We start from the raw sequence: 26,305 nt of genomic DNA, 5'->3' as shown, positions 1-26,305 counted from the left end.
TATTTTGACAGATAGAAGCCGTGTTTTGCACTTTTCAATTAATATTCTTTAAGTGGTGGAAATATAACCTCCTAAATGCGTCAAAAATGTGGTTGTTTTCTATAATTGTTTCCACAAATACGCTTGTATTGAAAAGAAAATGGAGAAAAATATTTAAATGGATTAAATGAAATTACAGAGTTTAAAGAAATGCTTTCTGGAGGTGGTAAGTTGCTTTATACAGTAAATTTACGACAAAGGCAATGTATTTTGACAGATAGAAGCCGTGTTTTGCACTTTTCAATTGATATTCTTTAAGTGGTGGAAATATAACCTCTTAAATGCGTCAAAAATGTGGTTGTTTTCTATAATTGTTTCCATAAATACGTTTGTATTGAAAAGAAAATGGAGAAAAATATTTAAATGGATTAAATGAAATTACAGAGTTTAAAGAAATGCTTTCTGGAGGTGGTAAGTTGCTTTATACAGTAAATTTACGACAAAGGCAATGTATTTTGACAGATAGAAGCCGTGTTTTGCACTTTTCAATTAATATTCTTTAAGTGGTGAAGATGTAACATTTGATTTTCTAATTTCTAAAAGGAATAATTTTAACTGAGGTAACACTTAATATTTTAAAAGAATGTTGTCAGGACTTTGTTACACTAAGGTTAATGAAAATTGCATCACCATTCAAAAAAAAAAAAGTAATTTAGTTCTCATATTATTGATAGTGGTTCATATTAACATAGCGACCGTTTCGTAACTCTAATCATTTTCATGTTTCATCTAAGCTAACATTTCAACTAACTTCAGTTTAATTTGCATAAATCTCCCATGGAGTTAAGGTATTCACAATAAACTTATTGATGTCAGCATCTTTTAAAAATGATTCCTTTTCTTCAATACAGAGTGATAACAAAAGCGTTTAATTATTGTAAATTAAATGTAAAAAAATTTAAGAATTCTTAGGGGAAGTAAGATTTATGTAAAACAATATATTAGTTGCATTTATATATATCTTTATATCTGAAATAAAAGCATAGAGATGAAGAGAAACCTTCTAGTCTTGTTTTGAATAGAAAGCCTGGCAACGCAGCGGCCCCTATATCATCCATCATGTATTTTTCTATTTTGAATTGGTTCTTAATGGTCAACGGCCTATGTGTTAGCTGTTAAATGCAGAGACACCTTGTCTTGATATTAGAGCTGGACACCTGGGCCGCTAACTAGACTCTATCCCATCCATCATGCTTCTTTTTTACATTTGTAGTAGATTTAAACAGTTAGCGGTCTGTGTGGTGGCTGTTTACGGGATTCAAGCACCTCGCTTGGGAAAATAATAATAATGGAAATTAAAATGCAGGGTTACCAGTCACTACGTATTTGCTCTTGTTTAAAAAAATATTTCTTCAGTTGTAGCAGGGTTAATAAAAGAAGTCTGTATTTTTGCCATGCAAAATCTTTTAAAATGTTTGCTTCCTGAAAAAATATTATTCACACAGAATTAGTTCAGAGGTGATCTATAATTTGTTACCAGTCAGTATTTCAAGGGTTTTTATTAATTTGGGAAAATAATATGAGGCTATCGCATTGATTTGACTATGTTTAATGTAACAGAATTTTTTTTTTGGTTTCGCTTTTCAATTTTGACATAACTAATCCACTTTTAATTTCAGTATGCTTCCATAATTTTTATATCAAATTAGGTAGGGTTAAATCACATAAAGCAAGGAATTATATGCACCACCTTCTAGTAAATATATAACAAAACAGTTAAAATACCACATTTTGTCTCTGCTAACGTTCACTCTTAAAAGAAAATGATTTTAATGGTATTGGTAAGGAAAGTCATTAAAATTAAGCTTATACATCACATTATTGAATGGAAAAAACAAACAAACATGAATTTCCCTACTACTTGAATCTGAAAAAAAAAATCTTTCTTCAACTTAGGAAAAATGGGTAGGTTTGAATACATAAGTATAAACACACCCACTGTGGTCAGGGAACACTGAAGCAGATATTCAGAGAGTGTTTATGGTGGCATTTGCAAGGATTCTGGGACGCATTAGAGTATATATATATATATATATATATATATATATATATATATATATATATATATATATATATATATATATATATATATATATTCAACATGCCTATTTTGGTATTTTGGCTCAATGTACCAAAGGCCAACCTCAACATTTTGCTTTAAAAATTTTGATAGATTCCTAATTTAAGGAAATATTTTCATGGATATATAAGAGTATTTATATGAAGCAAAGAGCTTTAAAACTAACCGAAAGTCTTCTTAAAGGTATTTATATTAAATATCGATTTATCATAATCATTTATAGTTTTTTATTATTATTTTATTAACATTCTATTACATAGTTTTTAATTTAGTTACTATTGTATAAATAATGTGCATATTTAGTCTTTCGACGCTGTAATTTTGAATAAAATTTAGTATTTTAGAAAGATTAAAAAAAACAACAACTTATGAGGCTACTTTTTAAGGCAAACTAAAATGAACGATATGAAATCTCGTCCCATCGATTTTTATAAACCTTTTGCTTTTAAAATACGTCCTCTTAATTTCGGAGCAATAAGCCAAAGACTAACCTCGAGACCTATCTATATTACAAATGTTTATCGAAATTATATTTTATCTAAATTTCAGAAGTTATAAGGATGTAGTTTACTTTTAAAACATTTTAATATTTCAAATTTAAAGAAACATTCATTGGCATAGTACCGTGAAGCTATAAAGTAAGTTTCATGAAACAAAAAGCTTTGACAAAAATTGGGCTAATTTTAAGTGTATAATTCTCCCAATAGATGGCATTATTTGCATTCTTTTTCTTTTTTTTTTTTCTTCTGAAAAATTCCTCCAGAAATGTTCAACAGTTTTGTGCCATTTACCGGATTCGTCTAATTTTGCAGTTCAAAGGAATTTGAGGTACAAGGTGATGAGGTGACAAGGTGACAAGGTTGAGGTACAAGGTTTCATGAGAGGTGATAAAAATAATATTAATGTATAAGTTTGATACATTTGTGATAGAAGGGTCATGGATTAGAACAAAATCACTATCGGGGCTAACAATGGGAGGCTTTCATGGTTTTCCTTTCCATGCAACGATAACACGGAGGTTTTAAAATGTTTCCCTTAAGCACAAGATGCATAATTTGAACGACGCTTAATTTTAAACAGTTTCAATTTGTAAAGGATATCGTTTTCTGCATTTTTGTTAAAATTTCGCATATATATCTTTGTATTTTTAGAAATGATTTATGAATGCAAAGAGAATGACTGTACTGGAGAAAATACCATATGTATGTCGTATGGTCATGATTTCACCTGCGAATGTAAGGATGGTTTCATACCAAGAGATGATGCCAAAAAAGGAGAAAAGGATTCAGACTGTATTGGTAAGTGCAAATTTAATTTTAAAAGAAATGTATACACTCAAAAATTCCAATATTTTAGCAAATGACCCTAGAATAAATATTTCCAACAAAAAGTGATTTTAAGAAGGAAACAAAAGCTTTTACATGCTTTCCTTACGGAAGAGATGCATAATTAGTATGACGCTTAATTTTAAACAGTTTCAATTTGTAAAGGATATCGTTTTCTGCATTTTTGTTAAAATTTCGCATATATACCTTTGTATTTTTAGAAATGATTTATGAATGCAAAGAGAATGACTGTACTGGAGAAAATACCATATGTATGCCGTATGGTCATGATTTCACCTGCGAATGTAAGGATGGTTTCATACCAAGAGATGATGCCAAAAAAGGAGAAAAGGATTTAGACTGTATTGGTAAGTGCAAATTTAATTTAAAAAGAAATGTATACACTCAAAAATTCCAATATTTTAGCAAATGACCCTAGAATAAATATTTCCAACAAAAAGTGATTTTAAGAAGGAAACAAAAGCTTTTACATGCTTTCCTTACGGAAGAGATGCATAATTAGTATGACGCTTAATTTTAAACAGTTTCAATTTGTAAAGGATATCGTTTTCTGCATTTTTGTTAAAATTTCGCATATATATCTTTGTATTTTTAGAAATGATTTATGAATGCAAAGAGAATGACTGTACTGGAGAAAATACCATATGTATGTCGTATGGTCATGATTTCACCTGCGAATGTAAGGATGGTTTCATACCAAGAGATGATGCCAAAAAAGGAGAAAAGGATTCAGACTGTATTGGTAGGTGCAAATTTAATTTAAAAAGAAATGTATACACTCAAAAATTCCAATGTTTTAGCTAATGAGCCTAGAACAAATATTTCTAACAAAAAGTGATTTTAAGAAGGAAACAAAAGCTTTTACATGCCTTCCTTACGGAAGAGATGCATAATTAGTGTGACGCTTAATTTTAAACAGTTTCAATTTGTAAAGGATATCGTTTTCTGCATTTTTGTTAAAATTTCGCATATATATCTTTGTATTTTTAGAAATGATTTATGAATGCAAAGAGAATGACTGTACTGGAGAAAATACCATATGTATGTCGTATGGTCATGATTTCACTTGCGAATGTAAGGATGGTTTCATACCAAGAGATGATGCCAAAAAAGGAGAAAAGGATTCAGACTGTATTGGTAAGTGCAAATTTAATTTAAAAAGAAATGTATACACTCAAAAATTCCAATGTTTTAGCTAATGAGCCTAGAACAAATATTTCTAACAAAAAGTGATTTTAAGAAGGAAACAAAAGCTTTTACATGCCTTCCTTACGGAAGAGATGCATAATTAGTGTGACGCTTAATTTTAAACAGTTTCAATTTGTAAAGTATATCGTTTTCTGCATTTTTGTTAAAATTTCGCATATATACCTTTGTATTTTTAGAAATGATTTATGAATGCAAAGAGAATGACTGTACTGGAGAAAATACCATATGTATGCCGTATGGTCATGATTTCACCTGCGAATGTAAGGATGGTTTCATACCAAGAGATGATGCCAAAAAAGGAGAAAAGGATTCAGACTGTATTGGTAAGTGCAAATTTAATTTAAAAAGAAATGTATACACTCAAAAATTCCAATGTTTTAGCTAATGAGCCTAGAACAAATATTTCTAACAAAAAGTGATTTTAAGAAGGAAACAAAAGCTTTTACATGCCTTCCTTACGGAAGAGATGCATAATTAGTGTGACGCTTAATTTTAAACAGTTTCAATTTGTAAAGGATATCGTTTTCTGTATTTTTGTTAAAATTTCGCATATATACCTTTGTATTTTTAGAAATGATTTATGAATGCAAAGAGAATGACTGTACTGGAGAAAATACCATATGTATGCCGTATGGTCATGATTTCACCTGCGAATGTAAGGATGGTTTCATACCAAGAGATGATGCCAAAAAAGGAGAAAAGGATTCAGACTGTATTGGTAAGTGCAAATTTAATTTAAAAAGAAATGTATACACTCAAAAATTCCAATGTTTTAGCTAATGAGCCTAGAACAAATATTTCTAACAAAAAGTGATTTTAAGAAGGAAACAAAAGCTTTTACATGCCTTCCTTACGGAAGAGATGCATAATTAGTGTGACGCTTAATTTTAAACAGTTTCAATTTGTAAAGGATATCGTTTTCTGTATTTTTGTTAAAATTTCGCATATATACCTTTGTATTTTTAGAAATGATTTATGAATGCAAAGAGAATGACTGTACTGGAGAAAATACCATATGTATGCCGTATGGTCATGATTTCACCTGCGAATGTAAGGATGGTTTCATACCAAGAGATGATGCCAAAAAAGGAGAAAAGGATTCAGACTGTATTGGTAAGTGCAAATTTAATTTAAAAAGAAATGTATACACTCAAAAATTCCATTGTTTTAGCAAATGAGCCTAGAACAAATATTTCTAACAAAAAGTGATTTTAAGAAGGAAACAAAAGCTTTTACATGCCTTCCTTACGGAAGAGATGCATAATTAGTGTGACGCTTAATTTTAAACAGTTTCAATTTGTAAAGGATATCGTTTTCTGTATTTTTGTTAAAATTTCGCATATATACCTTTGTATTTTTAGAAATGATTTATGAATGCAAAGAGAATGACTGTACTGGAGAAAATACCATATGTATGCCGTATGGTCATGATTTCACCTGCGAATGTAAGGATGGTTTCATACCAAGAGATGATGCCAAAAAAGGAGAAAAGGATTCAGACTGTATTGGTAAGTGCAAATTTAATTTAAAAAGAAATGTATACACTCAAAAATTCCATTGTTTTAGCAAATGAGCCTAGAACAAATATTTCTAACAAAAAGTGATTTTAAGAAGGAAACAAAAGCTTTTACATGCCTTCCTTACGGAAGAGATGCATAATTAGTGTGACGCTTAATTTTAAACAGTTTCAATTTGTAAAGTATATCGTTTTCTGCATTTTTGTTAAAATTTCGCATATATACCTTTGTATTTTTAGAAATGATTTATGAATGCAAAGAGAATGACTGTACTGGAGAAAATACCATATGTATGCCGTATGGTCATGATTTCACCTGCGAATGTAAGGATGGTTTCATACCAAGAGATGATGCCAAAAAAGGAGAAAAGGATTCAGACTGTATTGGTAAGTGCAAATTTAATTTAAAAAGAAATGTATACACTCAAAAATTCCAATGTTTTAGCTAATGAGCCTAGAACAAATATTTCTAACAAAAAGTGATTTTAAGAAGGAAACAAAAGCTTTTACATGCCTTCCTTACGGAAGAGATGCATAATTAGTGTGACGCTTAATTTTAAACAGTTTCAATTTGTAAAGGATATCGTTTTCTGTATTTTTGTTAAAATTTCGCATATATACCTTTGTATTTTTAGAAATGATTTATGAATGCAAAGAGAATGACTGTACTGGAGAAAATACCATATGTATGCCGTATGGTCATGATTTCACCTGCGAATGTAAGGATGGTTTCATACCAAGAGATGATGCCAAAAAAGGAGAAAAGGATTCAGACTGTATTGGTAAGTGCAAATTTAATTTAAAAAGAAATGTATACACTCAAAAATTCCAATGTTTTAGCTAATGAGCCTAGAACAAATATTTCTAACAAAAAGTGATTTTAAGAAGGAAACAAAAGCTTTTACATGCCTTCCTTACGGAAGAGATGCATAATTAGTGTGACGCTTAATTTTAAACAGTTTCAATTTGTAAAGGATATCGTTTTCTGTATTTTTGTTAAAATTTCGCATATATACCTTTGTATTTTTAGAAATGATTTATGAATGCAAAGAGAATGACTGTACTGGAGAAAATACCATATGTATGCCGTATGGTCATGATTTCACCTGCGAATGTAAGGATGGTTTCATACCAAGAGATGATGCCAAAAAAGGAGAAAAGGATTCAGACTGTATTGGTAAGTGCAAATTTAATTTAAAAAGAAATGTATACACTCAAAAATTCCATTGTTTTAGCAAATGAGCCTAGAACAAATATTTCTAACAAAAAGTGATTTTAAGAATGAAAGAAAAGCTTTTACATGCCTTCCTTACAGAAGAGATGCATAATTAGTGTGACGGTTAATTTTAAACAGTTTCAATTTGTAAAGGATATCGTTTTCTGCATTTTTGTTAAAATTTCGCATATATCTTTGTATTTTTAGAAATGATTTATGAATGCAAAGAGAATGACTGTACTGGAGAAAATACCATATGTATGCCGTATGGTCATGATTTCATCTGCGAATGTAAGGATGGTTTCATACCAAGAGATGATGCCAAAAAAGGAGAAAAGGATTCAGACTGTATTGGTAAGTGCAAATTTAATTTAAAAAGAAATGTATACACTCAAAAATTCCAATATTTTAGCAAATGACCCTAGAATAAATATTTCCAACAAAAAGTGATTTTAAGAAGGAAACAAAAGCTTTTACATACTTTCCTTACGGAAGAGATGCATAATTAGTATGACGCTTAATTTTAAACAGTTTAAATTTGTAAAGGATATCGTTTTCTGAATTTTTGTTAAAATTTCGCATATATATCTTTGTATTTTTAGAAATGATTTATGAATGCAAAGAGAATGACTGTACTGGAGAAAATACCATATGTATGTCGTATGGTCATGATTTCACTTGCGAATGTAAGGATGGTTTCAAACCTAGAGTTGATGCCAAAAAAGGAGTAAAGGATTCAGACTGTATTGGTAAGTGCAAATATAATTTAAAAAGAAATGTATACACTCAAAAATTCCAATGTTTTAGTTAATGACCCTAGAATAAATATTTCCAACAAAAAGTGATTTTAAGAAGGAAACAAAAGCTTTTACATGCTTTCCTTACGGAAGAGATGCATAATTAGTATGACTCTTAATTTTAAACAGTTTAAATTATTAAAGGATATTCTTTTCTGCATTTTTGTTAAAATTTCGCAAACATATCTTTGTATTTTTAGAAATGATTTATGAATGCAAAGAGAATGACTGTACTGGAGAAAATACCAAATGTATGTCGTATGGTCATGATTTCACCTGCGAATGTAAGGATGGTTTCAAACCAAAAGATGATGCCAAAAAAGGAGAAAAGGATTCAGACTGTATTGGTAAGTGCAAATTTAATTTAAAAAGAAATGTATATACTCAAAAATTCTTTCCAATGTTCCAGCTGTTCATTAAATGTATAAAAATTAAAAAAAGCTTTCAACATATTTTCTTAAGAAAAAAGATATAAGTTTTACGCATAAAATATCAGTCAATTACCAATTTAAAAAAATATTATTTACTACAATTTTGCATTTACAACAAAATACAACTTTTTTTGTACTTTTTATTGGAAATTTATGAATTTTGCAGGATGAAATTTATAATAATAGTATTAGAATAAATGAAAGGAAGATAAATATAGGAAAGTATTTCGCAAAAAGCAAAACATCCATTAATAATCTATTTGGTGGAAATTCTTTCGTAAAAAATGATAGAAGTTATTTCCAATGAGAAAGTCTTACTATTAGATTCTATTTATTTTATAAATTCAGGGTTACATTCACCTCTTGAAAAAATTCAGTAGAATGAATGACTTAGAAGAATCAAGTTTCCCGAGTGATGCTTTAGGCGAGTATTTTTCTACCATTGCCAAAAATAGGTGACTTTCGTTTTTTGTACTAAATGTTAATTTGTTTTAGGAAATTCCTTTCAGTTTTTTTTAGCCTAGTCACCAGTGGATGCCCTATATATTTAGGGAGACTTACTGCTACTTCACAACTCATTAGCAGACATTTGAAATGTTTGACCTTCGAGTCTGTGAGCCTGGTTTTTACTACACGTACGAAGTGCATGTTCAATCCACCTTCATTAAATCACATAGTCTCTTGATTTTGCCAGTGTTCATGAATTTGATCTAGCTGGTGCAATCTCGCGGGAATGGCAACAGCAGACTCGCCTAATTTTCAAAAGTTTAGAAAATTCGGTTTCAAGGATAATTTTTGTAAGCTAAAGAGAATGCAATAAAAATCCTTATCTCAATATGACAATAATTAAGTTATCAATTATTTTGTGAATCTGGATATAAATTGAAGAAAGGTCAAATGAAAGTAAGAAATTGTGCGGAATTCGAATATGAGTAAAGTTAGAAAGAACTAGAGATGGCTAATGCTTTCTAGAACAGTTATTTTGCACCTGTTATTGAATCATACCTGTTATAAAAATAACAGGTTACTTCCAAAGGCCTGTTCCAAAATACTAGGCAAAAATTGTAATTCAATTATCTTGCCGAAAATATATTTTTCTGCTTTTTTAAAAAATAATGTTTAAATTGTTTTTAAGCCATATTTGTACAGTTTCAAAAAAGAAAAGATCAGGTTTTTATTTATATAATTGATACAGGGCCATCGCCAGAAGTTGCGAGGGACCCTACAAGTTTTCTATTTCTGCAAAATCTCTAAGAAGGTAGATAGCTCTGAAACTAGTTAGATTTTTATTTAAATAATTCAAATATAGATATTTTTTTCCAATTTATTTCCCGAAAATGGACAAGATAAAATTTTTATTCCATTATTATAATTTTTTAGAGCTGCTTTAAATCTAATAATTTAACGAGTTACTTTGCTGTTAATCAAATGTTTTTCATAGCTTATTTTCTAGAAATGTTTTTATATAGCTTATTTTCTCTAGTTTAATATTTTGTTTTTCTAAACAAAGTTTTTATTTATTTATTTTATTTTGCATGGTGCCACTAGAACTGCATTCAAGAACCATGCCTAGGCAATCTTGTATATGTTTGGAAAAAAATATTCTATGATAATATTTATGTCAAAAAGCGCCTATGAAATGTGAGGCACTCCACGAATTTCCCCCTTCTCGTGTCTAGAAAACTTTAAAACTCGCCTTTTTTTGAAAGGGGGAAACGCAACCTTTATTGTGGAAGATTGTTTATTTTAAGGTAAGCAATACGTTACGCACTTTATGCTGCTATCTATAGCTTTTCTCTCTCTCTCTCTCTGTATATATATATATATATATATATATATATATATATATTCAAAGTTCAAAATGATGGAGTTCAAAATGAAGATGAAACAAAGGAAAATTTATAGACATATGAAAAAGGGGGGGGGGAATAATTAAAAAAAATAACAAACAACTAATTAATAAAAAAAAGGAGTAAATTAAAAAAAAAAAAATGGAAAAAAAAGATATAATCTTTTCATCAGCCCACACGATTATATCCGCAATAAAGAGTATGAAACTTATTGTTTTTCTTAACTTTTTTCGTGTTTTCTTGTATTTATTTATCTTGTTATATATATATATATATATATATATATATATATATATATATATATATATATATATATATATATATATATATATATATATATATATATATATATATATATATATACATATATATATATACTTACATTGATACTATACAAAACAAATAACCATTCAACAATTTTGACACGCATGCAGGATCATGCAGAACACTCGTTGAAGTCGGAAGGTATGAAACAGAGGCTGCAGAATAAAAAAATGGGGGTTAATAGAAGATATGGTCCCCTCTTACAGATATACCGGTCTTGCAGCGTGATTTCATACTTACAGACCGTTTATCATTTACTGTTTCTATTCTATGTTTCTTTCTATGCCTGAGTTGTTCTGTAGCAATTTCATACCTTCCGACTCAAACGAAAGTTACGCACGATTATTCGAGTGTATTACAATTGTTGAATGTTTATTTGTTTTGTATTGTATCACTGTATGTACGTATCAAACTTCATTAAAATCGGTGCAATAGTTTTGGAGATAATCGATCCAAGCTGCAAATTCTTTTGATTTCTTATACCAGTGTTACATAAGTGCATATATATTAATAATTCCGAAAGTTTACCTTAATTACGCTAATTAGCTAGTATTAACTAGTAAATATTATACGGAATCTGACACAAAAACTGTTTTACATGAATAGGAAAACATAACCTGGGAAGTTAGGTCCCAACAGTTTAGGCCAGAAAGCGGCTGTTTAAATCCGAAGTTTAAGTATTTGTTAGTATTATTATAATTGTGATTTCTTCTTTTTTTAGTTTTTTGCCATTTCTTAAAGAAATTTTTAAGCTAATCAGAAACATTATCTCAGGCAATTGTAAAATTTATTTATCCGAAGAAAACGGAATGTAAAAATTAATTTTAAATGATTATCTCTTATTGTTTGTTATTTATAATTAGAAGAAAACTAAAATGCATTGTATATTGCAATAATTAGAATCCAATAACAATAATTAGAAGAAATCCAAAGTTAAACATTATTGATCAAACAGTTTCTAAGTTACAAATTTTCAAAAAGCCATATTATTAAAATTGCATTTCTCAAGAACTCTTCATCCGATTTCATTCAAATTTTGCATGGTGTCATTTCAAACCTCATAGTTTAAAAGGATACACGAGTTTATGCGTTTTGGTATTCAAAATTCCTTTAGCCATTATTAAACAAATTAGTAAAAATTAATAGCATATTATGGAAAAAAAATTCATTGCATTTCCTTTCGCCAAACAAATTTTATAATTGCGAATGAAAACTTTTTTAATTCGCTTAAAATATTTTCGAGATAGCATGGAATACTCAAAAAGTAAAATTATTAAGCCTAAATAAGCTAGAAGGAAAAAAAAAACAAATAATCCAAATTCATCGAACAAGCAATCGGTTTAGTCAGAGAATTCGATTTATTAACGAAAGCACTTAAAATGTAGAAATTTAATCATAGGAACAAAATTTTTTCCAAAAATGTTTTTCCCCTTCCTGTTGGTGAAAATATAATGCTTTTAAACTTAAAAGCATTTCGTAGATTTTGAAAAACTGTTGACTTGTATCAGCAAGAATTAAAAAATTCTCGCGTGAGTGGGATATGAAAAGTTTTGTAACGTATGTGAAATTATGGAAAGTCTCAATTTCTGTGTTTTCATAGTCTAAAAAATAGAAGAAATGCAATAGAACTCATAAAATTTAATTCCAATTACAACAAATACATATATATATATATATATATATATATATATATATATATATATATATATATATATATATATATATATATATATATATATATATTATTTTTTTTTATTTTAATGGCGGCCACTTGGGACGTAGGCCCATTGGCCACAGGAATGCCAGAACTGCTACTCTCTTCTCGTTACCCAGTGGGCACCTGTGGAGAAGCCACGGCGGTGGAGCAGCGTCGCTCACGCCACACAACCACAAGCCCGCTTATAGGGCGGGTCACATTCGCACAATCATACACACAAAGGACATAGAACAGAGAAAGAAATATCCATGCCCTGGGCAGGATTCGAACCAGCAACCAATGACTCCACAGTCAGGCACGCTAACCACTCGGACAACAAATATTGTTCCATAAACTTAAATTTGATAACTAATTCCAATTATAAATTAATAATAGTACTTAAATTTCCTTTCGTTAAAATGAGTGCGTTAGAATTAAATCATTAAATCTGTTAAGAAGCACTGTTGAATTTATATATAGCGCTGAAAAAAATTATATATTCTATCTATATCCTTCGGATTCTAATACATAACAATTGCTACAAGGAAAAGCACTTTTTGAAATTACCATAATTCCGTAGTAATTGGAGAGAGAGAGAGTATTAAATATATTGTTTCCTAAGAAAGAAAAAAATACCAAAAAGTATAAATGTATCTTTTCGGATTTTATTTAATTTATTTTTCAAAACATCGTTTTATTTTGTACACCCGGACATAGATTTCATTTGAAAGATAACAACAATCGAAAAATTTATTTCTTCACCTGATTGGTTTGAAAATATATTTCGGGCTACATTTCACATCTCCTTTATCACCATTGTGATTTGAATGATGTAAAGTTTGTTTGAATTAGAGGGGTGAGAGATTAATATTTCTCGTGTCAGAACTAAACTGAAATTAGAATTTTCTGTAAGATATCTCTGTTATCTCTTATCAGCTGTTTTCCCGTTTTCTATCACAATGAAACACTTCAAGCAGTCCTTAAAGGGTTAACATTATCTTAATTTTTTCACTGGTTACGTCTTTGATCTAAACTCGATATTTATTTTAGTCTGGATGGTGTTGATTTCCTCAACACAATTTTTGTAAAGTTGTTTCATTTGTTAATTTATTTATTGTGAAATTTCTCACGGAATGTAGAAGTAAGGATAAAGCACATTTTAGTTGAAAACGTGATGGCTGTTAGTATGGTTTTAAAAGTGTGGTTGTTTTCTGTGATTGTTTCAATAAATGCGTTTAAATTGGAAAAAAATGGAGAAAAATATTTAAATGGATTAAATGAAATTGCAGAGTTTAAGGAAATGCATGCTGGAGGTGGTAAGTTGCTTTATAGAGTAAATTTATGACAAAGGCAATGTATTTTGACAGATAGCAGCCTTGTTTTGCCATTTTTAATTAATATTCTTTAAGTGGTGGAGATGCAACAATTGATTTTCCAATTATTAACAGGAATAATTTCAACTGAAGTAACATTTAATATTTTAAAAGAGTGTTGTCAGGATTTTGTAACACTTAGGTTAATGAAAACTGTAACACCATTACAAGAGTTTTCAAAAATTAATGTAATTTATTTCTCATATTACTGATAGTGGTACATATTAACATAGCGGCCATTACGTAACTCTAATCATTTTCGTGTTTTATCAAGGTTAACATTTCACCTAAGTTTTGATTAATTTGCATTAATTTTCCATGGAGCTAAGATGCTCACAATAAACCTATTTATGTCAGCATCTTTGTAAAATAATTCCTTTTCTTCAATACAGAAAAAAAAGTAAGAAGTAATAACAAAAGCGTTTACTTATCATAAATTAAATTTAAAAAATAATTTAAGGATTGCTTGCGAATGTAAGATCTATGTAGAACAATATATTACTTGTATTTATACATATCTTTAAATCTGAAATAAGAGCATAGTTTAACCGAGACACCAGCTACTACGTATTCGCAGCAGTTTTAAAAAAATGTTAGTGGCACCAGGGTTAATGAAAGAAGTCCACATTTTTGGCATGTAAAATCTTTCAAAATATTTGCTGCCTAAAAAAATATTATTCACATAAAGTTAGTACAGAAGTGTTCTAAAGTTTGTTACCAATCAGTATTTCCGGAGTTTTTATTAATTAGGGAAAATAATATGAAGTTATCGCATTGATATGGCTATGTTTAATGTAACAGAATTTTTTTTTGGTTTCACTTTTCAATTTTGATATAACTAATCCCCTTTTAATTTCAGTATACTTCCATGATTTTTAGATCAAATTAGTTAGTGTTAAATGAAATAAAGTAAAGAATTATTTTTGCCCAGCCTTCTCTCTAGTAAATCGCTAACAAAATAGTTCAAATACCACATTTCGTCTGTGCTAACTTTCACAGAGAATGATTTTATTTGCAATGGTAAGGAAAGCCATGAAAATTAAGTTTATATATCCAACTATGGAATGGAAGAAACAAACATGAATTTCCCTACTACTTGAATCTAAAAATAAAAATCTTCCTCCAAATGAGGAAAAATTGGCAAGTTTGAATATATATCTATAAACACACACACCGTGTTCTGTCCTTGAATTTAAAAATTAAAATCTTCCTTCAAATTTGGAAAAATGGGTAGGTTTGAATATATATCTATAAGCACACACACCGTGTTCTGTACTTGAATCTAAAAATGAAAATCTTCCTTCAAATTAGGAAAAATTGGTAGGTTTGAATATATATCTATATACACACACACACCGTGTTCTGTACTTGAATCTAAAAATAAAAATCTTCCTTCAAATTAGGAAAAATGGGTAGGTTTGAATACATATCTATAAACACGCACAAACACCGTGTTCTGTACTTGAATCAAAAAATAAAAATCTTCCTTCAAATTAGGAAAAATTGGTAGGTTTGAATATATATCTATATACACACACACCGTGTTCTGTACTTGAATCTAAAAATAAAAATCTTCCTCCAAATGAGGAAAAATTGGCAAGTTTGAATATATATCTATAAACACACACACCGTGTTCTGTCCTTGAATTTAAAAATTAAAATCTTCCTTCAAATTTGGAAAAATGGGTAGGTTTGAATATATATCTATAAGCACACACACCGTGTTCTGTACTTGAATCTAAAAATGAAAATCTTCCTTCAAATTAGGAAAAATTGGTAGGTTTGAATATATATCTATATACACACACACACCGTGTTCTGTACTTGAATCTAAAAATAAAAATCTTCCTTCAAATTAGGAAAAATGGGTAGGTTTGAATACATATCTATAAACACGCACAAACACCGTGTTCTGTACTTGAATCAAAAAATAAAAATCTTCCTTCAAATTAGGAAAAATTGGTAGGTTTGAATATATATATATATACACACACACCGTGTTCTGTACTTGAATCTAAAAATAAAAATCTTCCTTCAAATTAGGAAAAATGGGTGAGTTTGAATATATATATGTATAAACACAAACACCGTATTCTGTATTTCAGGGAACTGTGAAGCCGATGCAGAATGCGCATATGGTGGCATTTGCAAGGATTCTGGGACACATAGGAGTTGCGCTTGCAAGCGGGGATTAGATGGAGAATATTGTGAAGAGGTCGTGGATTGCGTGAGTGGTAAATACAAAAACTGTAAAGGTGCTAATGGTACTTGCGTTTACGCCATTCAGCTGGAAGAAGCAGTTTGCTCTTGTGAGGCATATCATGTCCTCGATGAAAAAAATAATATTTGTAAAGGTAAGATAAATATATTCGCTCACTATTATATCCCCTTGCTATTGATAATCATATTAATAAAATTTAACTAACACTTGCTTTTCATAATAAAATATTTGTCTTCAGTTTTTTGATTATGATTTGCTTTTTAATCTAAGATTATTTTAAACATTATTAATGTTAAATTTTTTTCAGAGGTTCACTGTGAGAAGAAAAAATGCATTGGGGGTACATGCAGAGTTGTAGGTGGCAAGGAAATATGCAGATGCCCCAAAAAACACATACTTCATGATGATCGTTGTGTCGGTAATATTTCCAAATAATTTTTTTTATCCATAATTATTCCGTTATCCTTGCTTAGAAAGTGAAGGTTTGTAATCGTAAAACAGAGTGATTTCATTAATATTTTAGTGAATTGGAATATTTTTTAAAACAATTTATACGTTGGCAATGGGAAATAAAGATGATGTCTTTTTAATATTTCTTCTGCACAACCTTTCACGCACAATTTCTGAAATCCATATTTTTCTAAAAAAAAAATTTAAATGGTACGAGTCATCGCTTTCACTCACTTGCCTAATTAGTTTCCTACCAAAAGGCAGATTTCTTATAATTACTCGTCAGCTGTTTGCTGCCAAATATTTCTGAAATCTCTTTCCAATTTGAAAACATAAAAATATTATCATTACTTACCTACGTCAGCTGAGATTGTCAAAACCTGAAGACTTAGCAAAATAAATGAATGCTGTAATAATTAATAAGATTAAAAATAGAATCTCATCCGAAAGATATCAATTTTAATAAAACAATTAGTTCATTAAACTCAACAATTGCGTAAGATAAATTAAATGTAATACTTGTATTATTTAAAAAGAATTAAATAAATGAATAATTTTTAAATCAGGTCTCTAAATTTCATAGTTTAGTTTTTTTTATATAGTTATTGTTTAATTTAGAGTTATAATTTCATGTCTTCTTCCAAGAATACTGTAAGTTTATTTAGGAATTATTCTGAGAGTTAAGCATTTTATAGTTTAAGAAGTAGACTAAATACATTTCGCTAATCTTATACCCAATAATAATTTTTAATTTCGTATTAAAAATCCGGTTGATAGTCTATAGTCCATCAATGCTTCAAGATAAATATTTTAAATTGATTTTTAATGCCAGTTGTCGCAATAATGACCAATAAATCGAAAAATCATTTAAAAGAAATTGAATGAGATTAATATAGGTAATGCTGAAAGTTTAAAAATATGTCCACAGATGGTGCTACTTACTGAGAGAAACTATAAAACAGTTTTTTGAAAATGACTTATTTTTCGCAGCAACAAAGAGATGAATTTGAACACAGAACTTAATAGTGACTCGTGAAAATATATCAGCCAGAATGATCTTCACTGTTTTAGTTTTCAACCGGTGTCGTGAATTTTAGAACTAATACAAAGGTTTTTTTTTTCGTAAACGACATAGATTATCTACGTATGCATTGAATTCGGATTGGGTATTTACGTCTCATTTGAGCTACACTTATGTGAAATTGGTGATGCTTGAATTTATCCCTTTTAATGATCCGAAGACAATAATACTACCACTTGTCAACACTACACTACGACCATTTAGATCGGAGCACAGATGTTGGTAGTAATAATCCGGTTTCTGTAACACGTTTTCCTGCCACAGCATGCGTGGTAGGAAAAATGGTAGTCAATATGCGTTGACTTTTCCTACTCATAAAATGTTAACGACATGACATTATAGTGGAATTTCATCACAAGACCCAATTGTAGATAGTGCAGAGATGCCAACTGCTCCGGACATGCCCAAATAATTGAAAAAACGGTAAATAAATACAAACTAATTTTTGCAAATATTTGACTATTTTTGCTTGCTTTTTAAAAGGTATAGCATGAATCAAGTACTATAAATTTAAAAGGTATAGCATGAATCAAGTACTATAAAGTGGTGAATTATATAAGCCTACGAATTATTTAGAAATAGTGGTGGATAAAAATGCACTAAATTGAATTTATTAAACCAAGAATCACAATCGATAATCTGCCACTTTAAAATATTTATTTGCTGTCCGGAGCAAGTTGGCATCTCTGGATAGTGCAATCAAATGAAACATCCAACATATAACTTGGGGAATGGAGTCCTTTTAAAACAGTGTTTGGTGGTAGTCTGAAGTACGTGTGTGGCGCCATCAAAGAATCATCGCATAGAACGTCACACAGAACGTCATCTTCATTAAAATGCAACACGGCTGGATGAAGTCGATCTTTCAAGATGCAAATCAGCTCTCCCGGACTGCCCGCGCCTACACTCAAGAAGGATAAAAAGCAGCTTACCGACGATCAGTATGCCACTTTGACTTCAGCTCTCACCTGGAGATGTGTGCTGGACCTATGCCGCCGAGTCCCGATGTCTTTCTACTTACTTTGATGATGGACTTTATTTTGTAAAACGCTTTTTAGAATTTTAGTTGTTTGTGAAGGAAATAAACAAAGTTATTGTTATTAAAAGTTCTGGTATCTTCTAAACACTTCCAACCACTAAACGTGTGTAGGTGACAGTCTAAGGTCTTTATAAACTGCACTTGGGCTGTTTGTCAGAGCCAGAAAAAACTGGTTGTAAAACTATTTATTAAATAGTTTGTTTTCGTGAAAAATCGAGACTCTCGACTTTTATTTTATAAAACTTATATACAAAACTGTATTCTATGGTATAAGGAAATTGTTAATAAGTGTCCGTGATCACGAAATGTTTTTCTTAGCAAAGAAGTTAGAAGTGAAATGGTTTCACTACCAGTTTTTTCGCTTCTCCGAGGTACAAACAGCCATAAACGAACCGCTTTATTAAAACTTCTGCCGAAAACGATGCAGTTTGCAACTTTGAAAAAGGCATATAAATGGTATCGCCTGGCCAGGTAAATAAGGAGTGGCCCCAGTCTGGAAAAACTTAAAAAGTGTTCATAATTTTTTCATATATCAGAAATTTTATGGGCTTCAAATTCGCTTCAATTTTAGAAATTCAGCTGATGAATAGTAACACAGATATTTAGTTCACAAATAGTTTTGGTCTATAAGAATTAATTAAAGCAGTTCGTTTAATCGAATTTCTTCACCAGATTTAAAATTTTTCTGGAAAGTGGCTACCCAGATAAATATTGTATATATGATGATGATGAGCATAATGCGTACTGATGAGTAACCGAAAGCAGTATGATCTACATTCTACTTTATATACAATGAAAACTTTTTTTAATTTTATTTCCTATGAGCTGCACAATCAGTATTCCCAATGAGCAGACATAGTGCGTTCTCCAGAAGTGATATCCACTCTTTCAGGACCACCACAATGAGTGAGATACCGTTGGCCATGTTAATTTGGACGTCTAGTTTCTGCCATACAAGATGGCAGCACCGAGATTCTAATTGGATGCTAAAGTGCACTATGAATTTAATTTTGCCGGAAATGCCAAGAGCCAATAAGGCACTCCAGGGATCTTTTACATACCGCATTATAAAACGACATGGCCGCTGAGGATTTTCTGCATCCCGAAAATCCGGTGTCTAGGCCGGGGACTGAACCCCCAGACTAACCAACGACAAACCAACTGCTCCACCCTATAGCTTTCCTTTGTTTGAAATTTTATATATATATATATATATATATATATATATATATATATATATATATATATATATGCAAAAGGGATAAAAAAGAAAAAGGAGGAAAAAGAAGAAAATTAAGAAGTTTTATTTACTTCGCCTAAGCTGCAAGTAAATAGAACTTATAAAATAAGTTCAAACTATCGAGAAAACATGGAAAAAATTATAGAACAATGAAAAGCGATGAAGAAGATTATTAAAATCAAATAACATAATAAAATTTTTTAAAAATAAAAATCTGGAAAAACGAAATATAATCACTTCATCTGCTCACACGAATATATCCACATAAAGGAGTGCTTTCTGATATTGTATCAATACAGCCAAAGTAAAATATATCAGTACAATAGTGTGAGGAGAATTCAAAAAAATTTGAAACAAAATACAACACTTTAATAAATATCACGTAAGGAAACAGAAAATAAAATGCAAAGGAAAAAACTTTAAACATTGAAACTTTCTTTACATTTTATTTTATTTTTAGGAATAATTTTCTTCCTCTCATCTAATCAAAGAATGACATTAATTTGCATATTCAGAAAAAGACAAAATAAGTAACATTTAAAATAATAAATCAAAAAAAGAAAAGCGTTATTTATTTTAAATGTTGACAAAATAACCAAAAATTCTTAAAGCTTTAGCTTTTTCATTCCTTATCACTCTTTAAAATTGCGATAAGCGTCAGAGTTAGCAGACTTGTTAATTTACCTAATAAAAAAATTCTTTTGCTTTAAGTGCTGATTTTTCATCTACGAGTTGAGTGGTAGCAAATGACGTGCTTCATCGTATGAAATTTAGTTAAATAAAATTGATTTACTATAATTTTAACCATTGTGACTTATGAACAATTTAAGAAATATGCATTAAGACATAATAATAGTTCGATAAAAATTTCAAGCATTGACTAAGTAAATTAAATTTTCTGTTCATCAGGTCAGGAGTTATTTTGGAATCTGCAACTCTTGGGATATATATATATATATATATATATATATATATATATATATACATATATATATATATATATATATATATATATATATATATATATATATATATATATATATATATATATATATATATATATATATATATATATATATATATATATATATATATATATATATATATATATATATATATATATATATATATATATATATATATATATATATATATATATATATATATATATATATATATATATATATATATATATATATATATATATATATATATATATATATATATATATATATATATATATATATATATATATATATATATATATATATATATATATATATGTGCATATTTATGTTTAATGGCTGATTTATATTAAATACTAAATACTATTAAATACTCAAATAAAATACTATTTCATTGATATGCGACTTCATTAGAAATATACATTTTATATTTTAATTTGCTATTACGTTTCTTTTAAATTGAAAAAGTTATTCATTTGTTACTTAGTGCTTATGGAGATCATTAAACTAAATTCATTAAAATTGAACGAAACTTAAAAATGAATTACAAATTAAAAAAAAAAAATACTTCAGAAAAAAATCGTATGTTATTCTTTTTTAGAATGTGACTGCGGGGATGGGGTTTGTGAACTTGACGATGAAGGTAAGCCCAAACCTTGTGAATGCAGTGGAAAACTAAAAGAATTTAATAAAAAGTGTATAAGTAAGTATATACAAACTATTTATATAGATTTTCAATAAATAATTCACTTATTACAATGGAATGTCTTTTAGATCATTACTCTAAATTCAATTAGTTTTGACATAAGATCAACTATATGTTTGTCATGAAGTCAAAAAAAAAAAAAAAAATCTCTCCAAAAACAGAATATAATATTAAGAAAATTTATTTTAGATTTTTATTTTAAAAATTAATTTTAGATTTCATTGAAAATTATTTTACAATAAAATATGTTATTTTCTTTTAGATTGTGACTGCGGGGATGGGGTTTGTGAACTTGACTTTGTTGGTAAACCCAAACCTTGTGAATGCGTTGGAAAATTAAAAGAATTTAATAATAAGTGTATAAGTAAGTATATACAAATTATACATATGGATTTTCAATAAATACTTCACTTGTTACAATGGAATGTCTATTTAGATCATTTCTCTAAATTCACTTAGTTTTGCCATAAGCTGAAGAAAAAACTCTTCAAAAGCAGAATATAATATTAAAAAAAATTATTTTAAATTTCACTGAAAAGTATTTTACAATAATATCGCATGTTATTTTTTTTTCAGAGTGCGACTGCGGAGATGGGGTTTGTGAACTTGACGCTGATGGTAAACCCAAACCTTGTGAATGCTTCGGAAAACTAAAAGAATATAATAGAACGTGTATAGGTAAGTAAGACCAAACTTATTGTTGTTGTTTCTGATCTCCGTTGTTTAGCAACCGTGAACCAGGTCTATGAAATCTGTCTTTCTCATAAAGTTTAATAATAGAATTAGGTTAGGGAAAAGATCTGGTCTGGAAAACTTAAACAATCTAGTATATGGTCCGGGGTGGCCTGATGGTCAGCAAATTTCACACAGATTGGGAAAACCCTTTTTTTCTATTGGGATTTCTAAGAAGAGATCTCAAATGTCCACTGATAGGTGGTGACCGCCTGGTCTAGCCTGCAAAAGTTGTGATAAACCTCCCTAGTACCATGATGAACAAATTTAAAATAAAGATACACTATAAATTATTAATTTGTTACAATTAAGTGTATAATTTGTGTATAATATAACATATTTACACAGTGTATAATATAATTATACGAAATTCATTTAGTTTTACTTTAAGATTCTTAAATAGCACTTAGATTGAAATTTTTTTTAATCTAAAAATATATATTTTTAAAAATTTCACTGATAATTGCTTAACAAACATCATAAGACTTTGGTTCTTAGAGTGTAACTGTGAAGATGGGGATTTTTTTTCTTAAAATAAATTTATTTCAATCTTCGAAAGATTTCAGAAAATCAATTTATTTTAAAAATAATTTCTTCATAACTTGTGATTGCCGGGATGGAGAATATGAGCTTGACGTAAATGGAAAACCATGCCCTTGTATCTGCTGTGGGTAGTAAAAAAAATTTAATTAAAAAAAAAAAAAAAACAGAAAAAGAAAACAGACCACCCTGAATAACTTTTGATCTAATGATTGAATTTTCACGCTCTATTACTCAATCTTAAAGGCTCAAATACTTACTCTCTCTAAATAAACCTACCTTTTTTCGACGGATTCGGATTTCTGACTGCAAAAATATAGCGGGTAGCAGCAATCTGGGAAATACGGTCCAAATAGTTCAGTCAGGAGAGTCATCCAAAGTTTTCACCCCTTACTGTTAATTTTATTTTTTTTGCGTATTTCACTATATCTCGAGAATTTTTTAATCAAATTTAAAGTTTTTTTATTCACAGTTATAAAATTCGTTTATCAAAAGATAATTCCTTGCAGAAATTACTTTTAGTAAATATTTGTGAATTCATTTAAGAATGGTCAAAAAAATTTTGAATTGTAAGGTGTGCAATTTTTTGTATCATTTTAAAGAATGTAATTTTACAAAGCAAAATACAAAATTTGAGCAAAATCGGTCGAATAGTTCCTGAAAATAATAAATTACAAAAAAGTTAGATGCCTAAAATTTGATTTTTCTGGAACTCTTCGACTGATTTTGCTCTAAATTTGAATTTTGCAACATAAAATTACATTCTTTAAAATGAATTGCATAATTTACAATTCAAAATATTTTCGACTATTCTTAAATAATACCATAATAAATAATAAATATTTTCTAAAAGTTATTTTTAGCATAAGGAACCTTTATAATTATGTGCAAAAATTTTAAAATTCGATTAAAAAATTCTCGAGGCATAGCAAAATACGCAAAATGAACATTAAAGTATCAAACTTTGAAGAGATCTCCTGATTAAATTATTGAGAGCATATTTCTTAAATTGCGGCCGCCCTCTATTGGTATAGAAATCTGAGTTCGTCGAGAAAAAGGTACGTTCATTCAAAGAAAGTACGTTTTGTGTCTACTTTCGTAATTTAAAATATCGCCTACACTAATTAATTAGCATATTTGAAGTCAGACCTTGAACCATTTAGAATGAGTCCTAAAACGATAAATCCGATCATTAAATCAAAAGTCATTAAGAGTGGTTTGTTTTTTATTTTGCGCTCTGTACATGCAAATGAAAAAGCTTGACATATAGAGAACTTATAAATTTCTTAAATTTCAGTTATTTATCAGAACTCGGTTAAAACTTTTTTAAAAATAAATAATCTACTTCAATAAATATTTAATAATTAATACTTTTTTATTAATTATTTATATAATAATTTATATCAATCACTCTCCTATCTCTGAAAGATCTTATCAAATCAAAATTTATATTAGTTTTTTTTACATAGTCTATGACAGCGGGGATGGGGAATATGAAATTGATTCAGATTTAAAACAAAAATCTTGTTTCTGCTATGAAAAGTTAAAAGACTTAAAAAATAAATAGATATAATGTATAAGACGGAAAGGACTTGGTATTTTTTAATCATAAATGTATTACTTTATTTTAATTATATTCCGTATTCCATTGAAGTGTATTTTAGAATAAAAATTTATTTCTGTATCTGATATGACAAAAAATTGCAATTTTCTATAAATTTATTTATAATTTACGGTGATTGTCGGAAAGACTAATACGAACTTACTTATATATATATATCGTATAGCAGGGAAAACACGGGATGTAAAACCAAATATATCTATATTAAAACATTTATTTATGGAGCACCAGATTTATACATGACATAAAGCAAAAATACGAGTTGTTTTCGTTTATCAGCGTTATGAAAATAAAATCAAGAAGAAATCTCACGTAATTTCATTTTCCTCAATAACTAAATTTTTTGCTGTTGCAACTTCTGCTATTCAACTTTACAAGATTATTGTGAATTTTTCTGACGATTCAGATTTGTAGCTCGACAAAAAAATTTATTGAAAAATCTACAACCCAAATTTCAGATTTCATAAATAATTTTCAATTTTTCTCTCTCTTTAGAATGTGACTGTGGCGATGGACTATGTGAACTAGATGTATTTGGGAACCAAAAACCTTGTGTCTGTGAAGGAAAACAACAAAAATATAACGGGATATGTAAAAGTAAGTGTAAAAAACAGAGTTTTTTTTTTGTCGTATGCCTGTTCAGGCAGTGCGATTTTTCTTGTTTTTCAGTGGCGCCATCTATGGCCAAGAATTTGACTTCTGCCACAACATTCACACATCCACAAACACGCTTATAGGGAGAATCACATTCACACACACAAAGGGGAAAGGACATATAACACACAGAGAGAAAGAAACATCCATGCCTTGCCCGGGATTCGAACCCAGGACCGTTCTGATGCAAGGACAGTTCCCTGCCCCTTACACAGGCCGGTCGGCTTAAGACAGAGTTACATACATTGATTACTGAAATGCATTAAACACTTTTTACTTAACCTTTCTTTTGATTTTTAAACTATAATATTTAATCATTTTGTTTTGAGATTTCCAGAAAAGTAATTTAAGATTTTGAACAGAAATATTTAAATGACAAAATATGACAGTATTTTTCTTCTTTTTAGGCTGTGATTGTGGTGATGGAAAATGTGAACTGAATTCAAATGGTACACCAAAACCATGTGTCTGCACTGGAATATTAAAAGATTACCGAGGAAAGTGTAAAGGTAAATATGTGCAAAAAATAAAATGGTTGATTTAGAAAAATCTTAAATTTACAAAGCTATCTCTGTTCGTGAAGTATTTTAGATTCTTCAGACATGTTAGTTTTTTTAAAAACGAATTTAGCTTACTCTCTCTTTTGAATATATTTTAGCCAATAACGTTTTAATACATTCTTTCTTCATAGCCTGTGATTGTGGTGATGGAAAATGTGAACTAAATTCAGATGGTACACCAAAACCATGTGCCTGTACTGGAATATTAAAATATTACCGAGGAAAGTGTAAAGGTAAATATGTGCAAAAAATAAAATGGTTGATTTAGAAAAATCTTAAATTTACAAAGCTATCTCTGTTCGTGAAGTATTTTAGATTCTTCAGACATGTTAGTTTTTTTAAAAACGAATTTAGCTTACTCTCTCTTTTGAATATATTTTAGCCAATAACGTTTTAATACATTCTTTCTTCATAGCCTGTGATTGTGGTGATGGAAAATGTGAACTAAATTCAGATGGTACACCAAAACCATGTGCCTGTACTGGAATATTAAAATATTACAGAGGAAAGTGTAAAGGTAAATATGTGCAAAAAATAAAATGGTTGATTTAGAAAAATCTTAAATTTACAAAGCTATCTCTGTTCATGAAGTATTTTAGATTCTTCAGACATGTTAGTT

General features: G+C 29.1%; 2 protein-coding genes across 2 annotated transcripts in view; both read left to right on the top strand.

The window, feature by feature from the left end:
• The first annotated feature begins 322 nt into the window (after positions 1-322).
• Positions 323-3,908, top strand: LOC147809331 (uncharacterized). Its single transcript, XM_087162775.1, has 4 exons — positions 323-450; positions 3,271-3,417; positions 3,666-3,812; positions 3,871-3,908. The coding sequence occupies exons 1-4, from the start codon at positions 435-437 to the stop codon at positions 3,906-3,908; spliced, it is 348 nt and encodes a 115-aa protein (XP_087018901.1). The 5' UTR covers positions 323-434.
• A 134-nt stretch (positions 3,909-4,042) lies between these two features.
• The window catches only part of LOC107444589 (uncharacterized), a 44,957-nt gene continuing 22,694 nt past the window's right edge, over positions 4,043-26,305 (top strand). The window contains exons 1-21 of the mRNA XM_087162774.1: positions 4,043-4,207; positions 4,456-4,602; positions 4,851-4,997; positions 5,246-5,392; positions 5,641-5,787; positions 6,036-6,182; positions 6,431-6,577; positions 6,826-6,972; positions 7,221-7,367; positions 7,614-7,760; positions 8,009-8,155; positions 8,404-8,550; positions 15,983-16,231; positions 16,406-16,516; positions 21,475-21,576; positions 21,842-21,943; positions 22,156-22,257; positions 24,968-25,069; positions 25,534-25,635; positions 25,818-25,919; positions 26,102-26,203. Coding sequence (XP_087018900.1) covers positions 4,063-4,207; positions 4,456-4,602; positions 4,851-4,997; positions 5,246-5,392; positions 5,641-5,787; positions 6,036-6,182; positions 6,431-6,577; positions 6,826-6,972; positions 7,221-7,367; positions 7,614-7,760; positions 8,009-8,155; positions 8,404-8,550; positions 15,983-16,231; positions 16,406-16,516; positions 21,475-21,576; positions 21,842-21,943; positions 22,156-22,257; positions 24,968-25,069; positions 25,534-25,635; positions 25,818-25,919; positions 26,102-26,203 — 2,836 coding nt within the window. The 5' untranslated portion in view covers positions 4,043-4,062. The remainder of the gene's footprint in view (positions 4,208-4,455; positions 4,603-4,850; positions 4,998-5,245; positions 5,393-5,640; positions 5,788-6,035; positions 6,183-6,430; positions 6,578-6,825; positions 6,973-7,220; positions 7,368-7,613; positions 7,761-8,008; positions 8,156-8,403; positions 8,551-15,982; positions 16,232-16,405; positions 16,517-21,474; positions 21,577-21,841; positions 21,944-22,155; positions 22,258-24,967; positions 25,070-25,533; positions 25,636-25,817; positions 25,920-26,101; positions 26,204-26,305) is intronic.

This window comes from Parasteatoda tepidariorum, chromosome 5 (genome assembly GCF_982258835.1).
Source record: "Parasteatoda tepidariorum strain Cologne lab strain chromosome 5, Ptep-v5.0, whole genome shotgun sequence".
NCBI lineage: Eukaryota > Metazoa > Arthropoda > Arachnida > Araneae > Theridiidae > Parasteatoda > Parasteatoda tepidariorum.
This window is presented reverse-complemented; position numbering and strand designations above follow the sequence as displayed.

Bases quoted from the DNA above. Each gene is read 5' to 3' on its own strand.
- LOC147809331 (XM_087162775.1), top strand. The intron at 3,418-3,665 runs GTAAGTGCAAAT...TTGTATTTTTAG, and splicing joins AAAGGATTCAGACTGTATTG to AAATGATTTATGAATGCAAA. The intron at 3,813-3,870 runs GTAAGTGCAAAT...CCAATATTTTAG, and splicing joins AAAGGATTTAGACTGTATTG to CAAATGACCCTAGAATAAAT.